This window comes from Sarcophilus harrisii, chromosome 6 (assembly GCF_902635505.1).
Source record: "Sarcophilus harrisii chromosome 6, mSarHar1.11, whole genome shotgun sequence".
Classification (NCBI taxonomy): Eukaryota; Metazoa; Chordata; class Mammalia; order Dasyuromorphia; family Dasyuridae; genus Sarcophilus; species Sarcophilus harrisii.
Window position 1 is genome coordinate 6,866,750 of NC_045431.1, and position 13,017 is coordinate 6,879,766.

A 13,017-nucleotide genomic window follows, 5' to 3' on the forward strand; every position below is an offset into this window, starting at 1 on the left:
ATGAAAAATTTTAAAACATGTGCTTTACATACTATTCTCTAAAATATCATTGGCCCTATAGAAATTACTTCTTTTTAGACAAACAATAATGACTGCATCTTTCCATTTTGTACTTCATGAAGAGTGGAAGGAAAAAGAAAATGGCAGATTGGAGAAAGCTTTGGATCCCTTCTGAGAATAATAGTTTAAAAATTATTAATCAGAATATATAGGCTTTCAAAGAATCTCATTAATTATCGTTCATAAAAATCAATACATTAATATATTAAATGTCTTAATATAATCTCTTAAAATATTTTTAATATTTTGAGAAAAAATTTCAGTCTCAGATTTAAAAGCCCCGCTTAAAAAGTGGCATATTCAATCAGCTCAGTATAAATCCTGATTCTGACAAATAGTGGCTATGTAACCCTGGGCAAGTCTCTTAACCTCTCAGTCCCCAGGCAATTGTGTAAAATCAGAAGTTGCAGAGCAGCCGCCAATCTGCATTGGTAAAGGGAATTTCCTCATCCAGGAGTCCTCGGGACCAAGGATATAATAGATTCAGTCCCCAAATATTATTGAGTGGTATAATTATGAAATATTATGAAGAAGCTGAATGTTTCACAAACTTTCAGACTACAACCCAGTCGTATTTCCATTTTATCAGAAATTTCTGTTTAATAGGATGCAGGCTTAATGACATTTTTCCTTATTCTCATTGTAAAATTACAAATTATGGAAAATGAACTAAAAATGCAAAAAGATGTGGACATTTTCAGACATGATTGGTTTGGTCATGGGTTTTGCTGAACTCTACAGATACACCGTGAGGTATGGGGGTTTCTTTTTTCATCTGGGAGTTTTGGGAGATTACACACACACACACGCACACACTCAAGAGTGTGGTGGGAGGAGGAGGAAGGGTGAAGCGTTCTCTCTATCACAGACTGCAGCTGGACACTCATATGACCTCCCTGCGGGTAACTAGCCTTTCTCCAGAAAGGCTCTTTGCACCCCTCCTCCCACAATTGGCTCCCACCAGAAAAGTGTAGCCGTTGCTCACGGGGATCTCTCAGGCCGGATGTGCTTCTCCCAGGTGAGCCCTTCTCCTTCGAAGCTGATGGCAGCAACAAGATGATTTTGATGACCTCTGGCAGAGTGTCCAACAGCGTGGCCTGGGCAGTTGGAGAGAACGGGGTCCCGCTGATCCCCCCAGCATCGCAGCGCAGCCTCGGCATTCGAAGGTAAGCTGGCTCGGTGGGAATCGTGGCTAGTCGGGGAGGTTCTCTACTCTAACGAAACAGCGACAGGCGAGATTCTTGCCTGCTGCACGTGAGAGGAGGCGATGTCTCCGTTAGGGGACTCTTAACTGGCAATAGCTCCTGAGCTGGGTTCCCTTACAATGACTCTGCGAGACAGGGAATAACTACTGATATATCTATTGATAGGCAATGTCAGGATTTTAATCCCCATTTCTGAGATGAGGGTATTGAGCCTCAGAATTCTGAGGATTCCAACCCAGATGCTCCAAAGGCAAATTTCACTCCCTTTTCACTGTCCAGCATCACCTCACCAGCCAACAGTGGCCTCTGAACTCTGGCCATTACACCTATGACAGTGCATTATTTTCTTGCTGTTCTCCACATGTGACAGCACCGCTCTTTTCTGTGGGCCTTGGACAGGCCCTTCTTCGGGCTCAGAAGTCATCCCCTCCTCAGATCTGCTTAGAATTCCTAGAGATCTTCAAAGCTCAGCTCTCCCACAAAGTTCTTCCACCCCAGGTTCTAGTGCCTTGTGCCCTGACAAATTATCTTGCATATATTAGAGAGACAGAGATAGAGACAGACAGACAGAGACAGACAGAGACCAAGAAACAGAGAGAGAGAAAGAGAGAGAGAGAGACTCATCTTCCTGGGTTCAAGTAGGGTCTCAGACACTCACTCGTTGTGTGACCTGAGCAAGTCATTTCACCCATTTTGCCTCAGTGTAACATAAGCATCTGTAATATAAGCAAGAGAAGGAAATGGCCGACTGCTCTCTGCCAAGAAAACCCCAAATGGGATCACAAAGAATTGGACAGGACTAAAGAAAATGACTGGACAACCTGCATGTAGCCAGTGTTCACATGTTCTCTTAGTGCAGACCCTTTGGGATTCACTCTTAGCAATGAAAAGAAATTGCAGAAATACTGCTTTGCAGAACCACTAGGCAAAGTAAGTTTCCTCTATTATCCCCATCATCTCTTTCTTCCAAATATTGCCAACAGAGGCAACAAAACCGTGTAAAAAGCCCTGAATGGGGAACAAAGAGACCTACATTCTGGCCTTTTCTGAGCCATTATCTCAATTGGTCACTTAACTCCTCTGCCTCAGTTTCCCCATATGTAAAACACATACAGCAAATGATGTACTCCCTCCCATCCATGGGTTTTTAACCTTTTTTTATGTCATGGACCCCTTTGGCGATCTGGTGAAGTCTATAGCCCTTTCTCAGGATAATGTTTTCAAGAGTATGAAATAAATTGCATAAGCTTATAGATAATCAGTTATAATGAAATACAATGAGAAAAATATTTAAGTTTAACAGCCCAAACTAAGAGCCCCTGACACCATCCCTTCCATCTCTGGTCCTAAGAATAGTAGTGATTTTTTTCCTTTCTTTCACTCTAATACCATGTTAAAACAGCTATTTTACAGACTTTAGTGAATAAAAATAATAATAATCTGAAGCTTCTCTACCCCAATATGTCTTTGATTTTATTCCTGTTGAAGTCTTAGACTGAGTGTATGAGAGCTTCCATGTTAATTAAACCCTTCTATAGAACCACGGAGGAGAGAAAAGACCCCCAGAAATGAAGACCTGAGAGCAGAACACTGAAACTGGCAGGGGGGAGGGAATGAGCATTTATTAAACACCTGCTACGCATAGCACGGTGCTAAGCACTTTCCAAAGAGCATCACATTTGAACCTCACAACAACCCTGCAATGTTAAGTGCTGTTATTTTTCTCATTTTATAGTTAAGGAAACTGAGGCAGAGAGAGTTAAGTTATTTGCCCAGGGTCACATTTCTGAGGCTCACTTTGACCTCAGGCCTTTCTGACCTGGAACTAAAAGTCACCATTGTTCAGTTGTGCCCGAGGACCATATCATAAGTGGCCGTCCTCGCCTCCACTCTGTCCTGAGTCTGTCCAGGCTCATATGATGGGAACCACATATAAACCCAACCCAACCTATCTGAACATACTGAGAAAGTCCCTTCCTCTCCAGCTTTCCTCACTATAAAATACAAGTTGGACCGGAGGACCTCAGAAACCCCAAGGCCAAGGGCTGTAATCCACTGACTTACTTGGATGTGCCTTGGTTCCCTTTGGTCCAGAGGGGATGCTGGTCCATAGCTGTCTTTTCCCTAGACTCTGTGCTCGGCACCTTGTGCGGAGGTTATCAGCTGAGGAGGATTTAGGGCTTCCTGGGGCCTCTGTAACCTGAAGTCAGTGATCGCTTTGATTGGCCTGGTCCCCCCGAGAGCAATCGAAGCCCGTTTTTCTAACTGGTTCCTAGTACTCAGCATGGATCTAGTGAGGGGTTTCCCACTCATGTTAGCAGTAATTCTTCTCATAAGATCTAACTCAGTTACAGTTGATTAATGATGGACAGAAACAGCTACACCCAAAGAAAGAACACTGGGAAATGAGTGTAAACTGTTTGCACTTTTGTTCTTCTTCCCAGATTATTTTTTACCTTATGAATCCGATTCTCCCTGAGCAACAAGAGAACTGTTTGGTTCTGCACACATATATTGTGTCTAGGATATACTGCAACATATTTAACATGTATAGGACTGCTTGCCATCTGGGGGAGGGGTGCAGGGAGGGAGGGGAAACATTGGAACAGAAAGTGAGTACAAGGGATAATGTTGTGAAAAATTACCCCGGCATGGGTTCTGGCAATAAAAAGTTGTAATTATTAAAAAAAAATAATTCTTCTCATTTTCTTGGATGCCACAAACATGGTTGTTATTGAGTGAGAAAAATACAGAGTGCTGCACGGCCTGGGGGGAAGAGTGGAGCATAGAACTATAATGAAAATCAATGGGTAGATTCTCCTTACCCTGATTAAGAACTCTACTTTTAAGTCTGAAAGATCTGGGGCTTACTTTATCCTTTCAATGCTTTAAGGAAAGTTGACGCCATCGCATCCATTGGTGCATCGAGCTTAACGGACATGAAGAAGTTGGCAAAGTGGGCAGCGGAATCCAAGCTGGACCCGAATGACCCAAATAATGCCTCGCTGATGCAGCTAATAACGGTGAGGAGCCTCCCAGTCCCATAGAGTGAATTGTGTGTCTGAAAGTTACTTGGGCTTCTGAGGGTAATTCGGTCTAAACAACATTAGCTGAAGGGGACTGAAATCTTTATTTTGAGAAAAAAAATTTTTTTAAATCTTTATTTTGTATCTATACTGAGTTCAACTATTTCTGTCCAACATAACCCTGGAAGTTTGGGTGATTCTCTCGGTCAGGGATCTCATTTTTTCCAGGCAGCCAATTGAATTGTTTTCTTGGAAGTGCTCACATTAGCATAAAAATATAATAGATAAACAAATATACTGGCCGGGAAGCGCTCCTAGCAACATGTTCCTGTGATTGTGTTTATTATGATGATTTCATCCGTGAGATAATTATAACCAGGGTGAAGATTTTCCATTTAGATTCTGGCCTTTTAGAGATTTGTCCCTATGTGAGTTCATGTAATTTATAAACTATTTAATATTTGTTATTAGACTTTAGATTGCATAACAACAGGAACCCTATTTTAGTGTTCTTTGCATCCTCCAGGGTCTATTGCGGAGTGCCCACTCCATAAACGATACTCAGGAAGTGTTTGTTGAAGAAATGAAAGCTTTTTGCCAAAATACTCTTTCTTAATTCAGGTATTATGAACTTTAGTTAAGAATAAATTTGTAAAATTTAAGAGGAGTATAATTTATTGCATATAAACTTTTAAAATCATATTGTTGTAAAAAAATTTACACATAACATATTTATAACTTCCTTCTCAATTTATATTTCAGTTGTCTTCCTAAATATTAATGATATATTCATGTAGCATTTTAGAATTTGGAAATCCCTGAGAAGTAATATGAGTGTCATCAATCCCATTTTGGAGATTAGGAAATCAGGATTCAGACAGATCAGATGACTTGCACCTGGTTGTACATACAGCAAGTAAGAAAAAAGTTTAGCTACAACATTTCATTGCAAAGAAAAAGAAAAGGCTAAAAATGCTAAGGCTGACTTTTCCATTTCACAAGTCTGCAAATATGAAGCGGGTTTGAGAGTCAGCAAGACATGAACAGTGCGTGTAGGGGCAGAAGACTTGGGCTCGACCCTCGGCTCTGCCATTTACCACTTATGCGGTCATTTCCCTTCTGTGAAGTTAAAGGTTTAAAGTAATCTCTTACCGATTATCTGAGTTCCCTTCCAGCTCTAAATCCAACAAAATCCAAAAGCTCTGTTTTTTAGGTTTGCTTAATTTAAAGAAGATCTATATCACTTATTCCCCCCAATACACTCACTCACACACTCACACACACACACACACACACACACACACACACACACACACTCTCTCTCTCTCTCACATACATGACCTACAGAGCCAGTTGATTTGAATGATGTGTATGTTGTAAGTTCACATTTTTTATTTTCTCCAGGTTGCGACCAGTGGAGACACCTACGTCCCAGAATTCTTCAGACTGGAGCAGCTGCAACAAGAATTTAATTTTGCTTCAGATGAGGAACTAAATAGATCTAAGCGATTCAGACTTCTGTATCTCAGAGCCCTGGAGGTGCCAGAGTTTCGGAATTTTAAGCAAGTTCCCATCTATGACCGAGAAATCATGGAAAAGGTGTTCCAGGTAAGACATGTTCTCCATCTACACTTCGAAGGTTCTCTGGCTCCATCCATACGAGTACCTCCTGCACCATGGCATGGAAGGATGTCTGGTAATAAGTAGACTGCAGCACACTGCCCTCAGGGACTTTCACATCATAAGTAGCATAAAAAACATTAACAATGCCATATATAAGCCAGAAAGTAGGTAAACCTGTCATATAACAAGAAATAAAATTGTTATATACATGAATATATGAAATAAACATGAAAAATGCATCTTCCATGAAATATATGATATTGATATATGAAATGATATATGAAATATCAAAGACCTAGAGCAGAAGTTCTTTAATGTTTTTGTGTCATGGACTCCCATGGCAGCCTGGTGAAGTCTATGTACCTCTCCTTAGAATCATGTTCTTCAGCACATAAAATAAAATATATGATTATAAATAAAATCAATTCTATTGAAATGCAGTTATCAAAAAATATTTTAAATACGAGTTTACTCCAAGAACAAGATCCTTGTGCCTGTCCCATAATAAAAACTTAGTAAATGATTGTTAATTAATTAATAAATCCTGAAATCATAGATTTAGAACTGCAAAGGACCTTAGAATCCATGTAGTCCAACATCATGATTTTAATGATAAAGAAACTGAGGCCCAAAGAGGTGAATTTAGTTGCTCAAGGTCATAAATATCAAGAGTCTCAAAGCAAAGACTCCAAATTCAGTGTTCATCCTATCGCACCACAAATAGTCAAGAAAAGTTAGTAAGCATTTATTAATGCTATGGTAGCCAAGTATCTCCAACAGGTGAGAAAAATAAGGTACCTACTGTGTGCCAGGCACTGTGCAAAGTACTGGGGATACCAAAAAAGTGGCAAAAATGTCCCCTGCTTTCAAAGAGCTCACAATCTGTTTGAAAAAACATTATGCAAAAAACTACACATAAACAAAAGATGGAAGGAAAAAGGGGAAGGAAGGAAGGAGGGTAAGAGAGAGAGGGAAGGAAAGAAGGAAGGAAAGGGAGGGAGAGAGAAAGAGATGGATAGATGGATGGGTATAGATTGGTGGTTAAATAGATGATACACAGATGGGTAGATAGATATCTATATATAGATCGATATCAAAAGATAACTATTCTTTAAAGACATCTACAAATGTTTCTCTAGATATATCAACATCTATCTGTAGATAGATATGTGAATATAATAGATATCTCTATCAATTTCCATCTAGATAGATATCTACCTAGTTCTATCTATATCTATATATAGATAAATTCGAGCTTTTCTGAGGGGGAAAGATACTAACTTTAAGGAGGATTGGAAAGGCTTTGGCAGGGATTTGAGGTGACTTGCAGGAAGCCAGGGAAGCCAGGAGATGGAGTCAGAGAAGTACCTGCAAAACATTTCTCTGCCCAGAGGCATCTCTACTTTGTCTCCTCCTGTTGAATTTTCCCTCTGGGCCAGGGGCCTTACTTGGTCTCATCACTGGGTGTCTGCCTCAGCTTGGCCAGTTCTTTTCAGTCTCCCATATCATCGTTGCAACCCGAGTTCATCCCTGACTTTGCCCTTCATCGTGAGATGTCTGCCTTCTCTCATGGGCAGCCCTCCTTTTTAAGGACCGGATCCACAACCACCCTTGGGTCCTTCCATTATTGCTCCCACCACCCCATATACAAAACTCCATTGCCCAATACTAAACCTGTTAACCATTCTGCACACCTGCATCCATACTCAGCCAGCTGTAGAGTCACTGGATAACAGATTCACAGTTGGAAAGGACCTTAGAGGACAGCGAATCTAACCCCCTTGTTATATAAATGAGGCGAATGGAAAACCCAGAGAATGGAGTGAATGGCTCAAATTCTCACAGTAAGTCTCAGAACTAAGACACAAACTCAGATTCTCTGACTCTAGATACAAAGGTCTTTCCCCCATTCCATGGGGGCCTTTAAGGAAGGCCATGGAGAAGCCTGCAGAGGAAGTAGAGACAGAGATGGGTGTAGTCATCAGTGGGAGCATCTGTACCGATGAACTCACACATTCACAGAGGAACAACCTACTCTGGGTCCAAATGAGGTAACTCCCAACCAAGGAGGCCAGATTATGTTTTCATTCTAATTAAAGAGAAAAGATCACATGCAACAAAATCAAACATAAGTTCTTTATGAATTCAAAGTATTTTAAAATAATCAGATTACATTTTATTTTAAATGCAGGACTACGAGAAACGGATACGTGACCGAGGGGTAATTGAGACCAAGAATCATTTAGATGTTCATAGAGCTAGAGTGGCCAAGTACCTCCAACAGGTGAGGAGAAGACATTTAATTTTTTTCTCTTTTGCAAATCATTACAAATTTTACAAAAAAAGATACAAATATTACAAATTATTAATTAGCATAGACACAAATGTATTTAATATTGAAAGAAAAAAAATCATGTGGGATTTATCCTGGATCGAAAACTCAAGTATATTGGGACACAAGTGGTGTTTTTTTTCTTTTCTTCCCTGGAAATAGGGGTCTTTGCAAAAGAAACTAAAGCCACTGCCTATGTGGACTAATGAAAAACAGGATTTGGCTTTCTGGACTACCACCAGTTTCAGGGCTTCTGGCTAGAAATAGGGATACAGAGACAGAAAAAGAACATTTGGGCAGCTTTCGTTATTTGATAGAGAAGGTTTAATGTAGAGATGGAGGGTTTCATAGTCAGGTTGATGCTCCTTGGATGCTTTGCTTTCCCACACCAATAGCCACTGCGATATCTCTATCAGTCCATGAAGTGTGCTCTTTAAAGCTATAATTCTTTATAAAGGGAGTCATTTTTTAAAACCACAGCATTAAAAATACAATAAAAGGGAGCATAAAACGCATGGGTATAGTATGAAATCCAGTACTAAATGACAGAATAACTATAAGGGAGGAAACCAACTTAAATCCTTGGTTAGCTTGTCGGGATCAGACACTGAGCATAACCACATCAGAGTTATTGCTCATCTCAAGCAATCTATATATTGCTGTAAATATATGGGAATATTTGTACGATAAATACAAGAGAATCGAGGGGAGAGGTGCTGCAGAAATCAGGAAAGGCCTTCCCTGAAAGGGAACTCTTGAGCTGAGCTTTGAGGGAAAGTCCGAATCTGAGAAGCAGAACTGAGAAGGGAATGAGTTCTCGTACCCACCAATCAGGTCACAAGAGTCTGGGTTTGATCCTAAAGATGATATAGAACCCCTGGATTTTCTTGAACAGGAAAATGACATGATCAGACAGGTCTGTTTTAGAAATACCACTTTGGTCTTGGTGTGAAGGCAAGATTAGAGGCAGCAAAGCTTGGAGGAAGTTAAAGGATTAAGAAGCTGTGGCAATAGTCTAGGCAAGATGTGATGGACGCCTGGATCAGGGTCTTGTGAGTGAAGCTATGAGGATGAACAGAAGTCAGGGAGGTAGAAATAACCATTTGGCAACTGGCTGGATACGACTGTGTTTGCCCACTTGGGAAAATAGAAGAATGGGAGCATTTCCTCAGCATGTGTGTCTCAGAAATGGGGATGTTTATTGAGGGAGGGTTTGAAGGGAAAGAAAATGAGTTCTAGTTGGACATTTTGCATTTGAAATGTCCCCTTGGGAGCTGTTCCCATAAGACTGTAGTTTAAGAGAGAGAATGGGGCTGGACGACCTGTGAATATCTGATAATAGAATCCAAGGCAGCGGATGAAACTGTCAAGAGTAGAGCGAGAAAAGAGTTGAAATGCTTTAAATTTCTCCTCCTTTTCTTCCTCCTTGGGATCAGTGTTGATGGTATGGGCAGAATTTGATTGTGGGGGGGTTCCTATTCCTCTTGAGCTCCCTTTCCTTTACTGTCTCAGATCATGGAAGCATTCCTCTCTTTTCTCTGAAATCATTGCAATTTGTTCTCCTGATGTTGAGTGAAAATCAGACTGTCTCCAGCATTCCCTCTTGTGGGCTACCATAAATCCTGAAAAAAAAAAAATCCCTTTTCTCCCAAGGTTCTTAGCAATTCAATTTTGCCAGTCTTGTTGGTCAGAATTAAGTTTACTGTGGTAGGATCTCTCGTTACTCCCTATGCCTTCTGAGATACGGAATTGTCAGCAAGGCAAAGGCAAGACTTTATCAGATTTTAGCAGAGTAAGACACAGCAGATGTTGAGCTAATTAAAGTCCCTATCCCTATTATAATTTGGCTCCGTGCCCATTTTATGAGTTGCTATAGGAACTCATAATTGCTTTCTTATATCTCTGATAAGATAATATATAGTATATTGCCATCACAAGACTACTTTAATCTCTCTCTCTCCATTCATTATCTTGCAGATAGTGTCCCCTAGGCTTCCATAGTAGCATTTGTGGATTTTCTTACAGATGCCTGGAAATAGAGCCTGCCCTTCCATCTATCTCTTCCCTACCTCTGAGACAACTAATTTATTCTACCATTATCACTGTCTGCATATTAAAAATTAAAAGTAGCAACTCCCCACAAAAATCTTGGGGATTCATGGATCATAGAAATAATTGTAAATAAAAGAAAACTTAAAACTCCAGGATTCAAATTTCATCTTTGATTATTAAGGTAAATTGCAATTCATTCATAATTGGGCATCAAATCAGATGTATAGGAGAGGAGCTTTTGGAATCAAAACCAGACTTTTAAGTTCCAATAGAATAATAGTCTGTAGTGCATTTTAAAATAATCTACAAGACAGTAAGATTATTTACAAGAAGTAAGTAATCTACAGGTACAGTAAAGTACGGTACTTTGAGCCAGGACATCTAGATTCACGTCTCACCTCAAATACTTATTAGTTTTATTTTTTAAATTTTTATTTACTTTATTAGAAAGTCATTTCATCTTCCAGAGGCTCAGTAAAATGGAGATAATAAGACTTAGATTATTTTTCAAAACGTAAAGTCCTATGCAGCTATGAATTATGATTTTACTGAGAAAATTGCAAATGAACTTGCCTCTCCCGCCCTAGGTTAGAGAATCCGTGATAAACCGCTTCCTAATCGCAAAACGCCATCTACTTCTCTCGGACCTGGTTGTGGAAGAGGATGTTCCCAATATCAGGTAGGAAAGGGGGGCGCGGGGTGGGGGGCTCTGATTTTTAGAACTCTGCTTTTGATTGCCTCGCCATCCTGGAGGGCTTTTATAAAGGAGGCAGGATTCCCCCATCACTCGCATCACCCTCCGGTCGCACCCTGAGGTCCTGCCGCAGTTGGGCTGCCAGGACCTCCTCCGGAACCCTGGAGAACCCTGTGCCAGAGCCCTGCGCACCCCTTATTTCATTTGAAGGACAAACCTTCATTCAGCGCCGGCTCTGGGGCAAGGCCTTTCTCTGGATTTTCTCAGGTCTTCCCTACGGCAGGAGACCTCTCCCTCCTCAAGTGTCCAGAAAAGACGCCGGGTGTCTACAGTACTCTTACCCACTCTCCTGTCCCAATGATTTATTTGTCTCCTCCCCATTATTAGATTATCAGTCCCTTGTGGCCACGGTGCCTTGTATGGTACCATGCGTTAAAAAGCAGCTTAATAACTGCGTTACAGTCGGTCATCTCAGGCTTTCAAGTCTGAAGGGATATCGCTGGCCGTCCAGCTCGGCCTCCTCAATAACTGAAGTTCGGAAACATTTCATTAGTTACCTGAGGTCACGGAGAGCAGCAAGCAGGAAATTATCCCAAAGTATTCCTCTGGACAAAGAAGGGCTGATCTTATGGTTTTGTGTTGTCAGAGAAATGTCGGTCAGCGCCTCTCCTGTTGCCACGGCCGCCTCCTAGCTTTCCGCAACCTCAGCCCCGACGTGGCTCCCCCAAACAGGAGCATTTCTGTTGGGAAACACGATCATGCTGGGAGAAAGCAACAGAAGGCAGAGGCCGTTGCTACAGAGGCCATTGCTACAGAGGCCATTGCTACCGAGCCATTACCCTTGCCTCCGAGGAGAGCGGTCACCCAGACAGCCCCCTTGATCAGGTCCAAAGTCACACTCACCAAGCCCCCCTTGTTTGTGTTTTGGGAGAGTTGGGGTTCTCGGTTTGTTGACTTGTAGAACAGATGCCTCTTTTTCATTTTGCGTTTCTTTTTCTGCATGCCGTTCTGCTTGGTTGGGGGCTTTAAGTTCTGATGGCTCAGGGTATGTGATTCCCGACTTCGTTCTGGCACTTTGCTCTCTGTCCGCTTCTGTGTTTGTCAACGTGCCCCAGCCCCTGCGTAGGACGCCTTCTGGGTGGGTCACTCTCCGGGAGCAGAGCACGACCCAGGGAAAGGCTTAAGCAGTCACAGCCTGGACCTCCCTGCCCACAAGGACCTGCAGAAGAACTCCCAGGTCATGCTCGCCTCCTATTGCCAGGGATGCCAGAGCAGGAAGCTGCAGATCCCCAGGGCCACAGATCCCCAGGGCCGGAAGCGCCTCAGTTTTCTTAAAAGAGCTTATCCGAGAGCGGGACCCACAGTGGGGGAATCCACCAGCCAGGGTAGGCCATGTGGGGGAGCATATTGTCCGTCAGGCTGAAGGAGCGACGTCCCCAAGCAGGGGCAGCTCACCAGTCCAGCCCCCCAGTCCGTGCTGTCCGAGTGGCCAAAGCAAGCCTGTCTCTCAAAGCCCCTCAGTTTGGACCCTTTCTGCCCTCGCTGCTGATCCACAACAAAATTCTCAGAACGTAGCCAGGGTCTGATGGCTGCTTATGTGGGGACAGGAACCAGCCCGGTCCCCAAAGCTAGGCCAGTCCTTTGTGGCCAAAGGATCAGCGGGTGCCTCCATGGAAACTGCTCCAGGGCCTTATCAGGACATGGCGGCGACTCTGGGTTCTCACATCTTGTCCCCTGTCCTGCCAGTCTGGAGAGTGCAGGCCAGCTAATGGACTACCCGTCTCTCACTCAAGGAGTGATCTGGCTGGCCATGGAGGTTTTCATCATAAAATTGGCCACCAAGTGAACAGGAATATTCTGGAGTAGTTGTGATCTGAATCAATGGAGGGATTACCCACCCAGATTTTTTTTAACCCTCATATATATATGCAGATTCATACTCATATACATATATGTATATATATATACACATATTTATTAAAAATAAAAATGTGTGTATATATATTTTTCTAAGATAACCTTTTT

At 42.0% G+C, this 13,017-nt stretch overlaps 1 protein-coding gene across 4 annotated transcripts in view; it reads left to right on the forward strand.

Moving 5' to 3' along the window:
- Window positions 1–13,017, forward strand: part of CC2D2A (coiled-coil and C2 domain containing 2A) — a 124,806-nt gene that overhangs the window by 78,131 nt on the left and 33,658 nt on the right. For all 4 annotated transcript variants that reach the window (XM_031941381.1, XM_031941383.1, XM_031941382.1 and 1 more), the window contains 5 exons: window positions 1,079–1,226; window positions 4,159–4,288; window positions 5,696–5,899; window positions 8,106–8,198; window positions 10,886–10,977. In XM_031941381.1, the coding sequence (XP_031797241.1) occupies window positions 1,079–1,226; window positions 4,159–4,288; window positions 5,696–5,899; window positions 8,106–8,198; window positions 10,886–10,977 (667 nt within the window). The remainder of the gene's footprint in view (window positions 1–1,078; window positions 1,227–4,158; window positions 4,289–5,695; window positions 5,900–8,105; window positions 8,199–10,885; window positions 10,978–13,017) is intronic.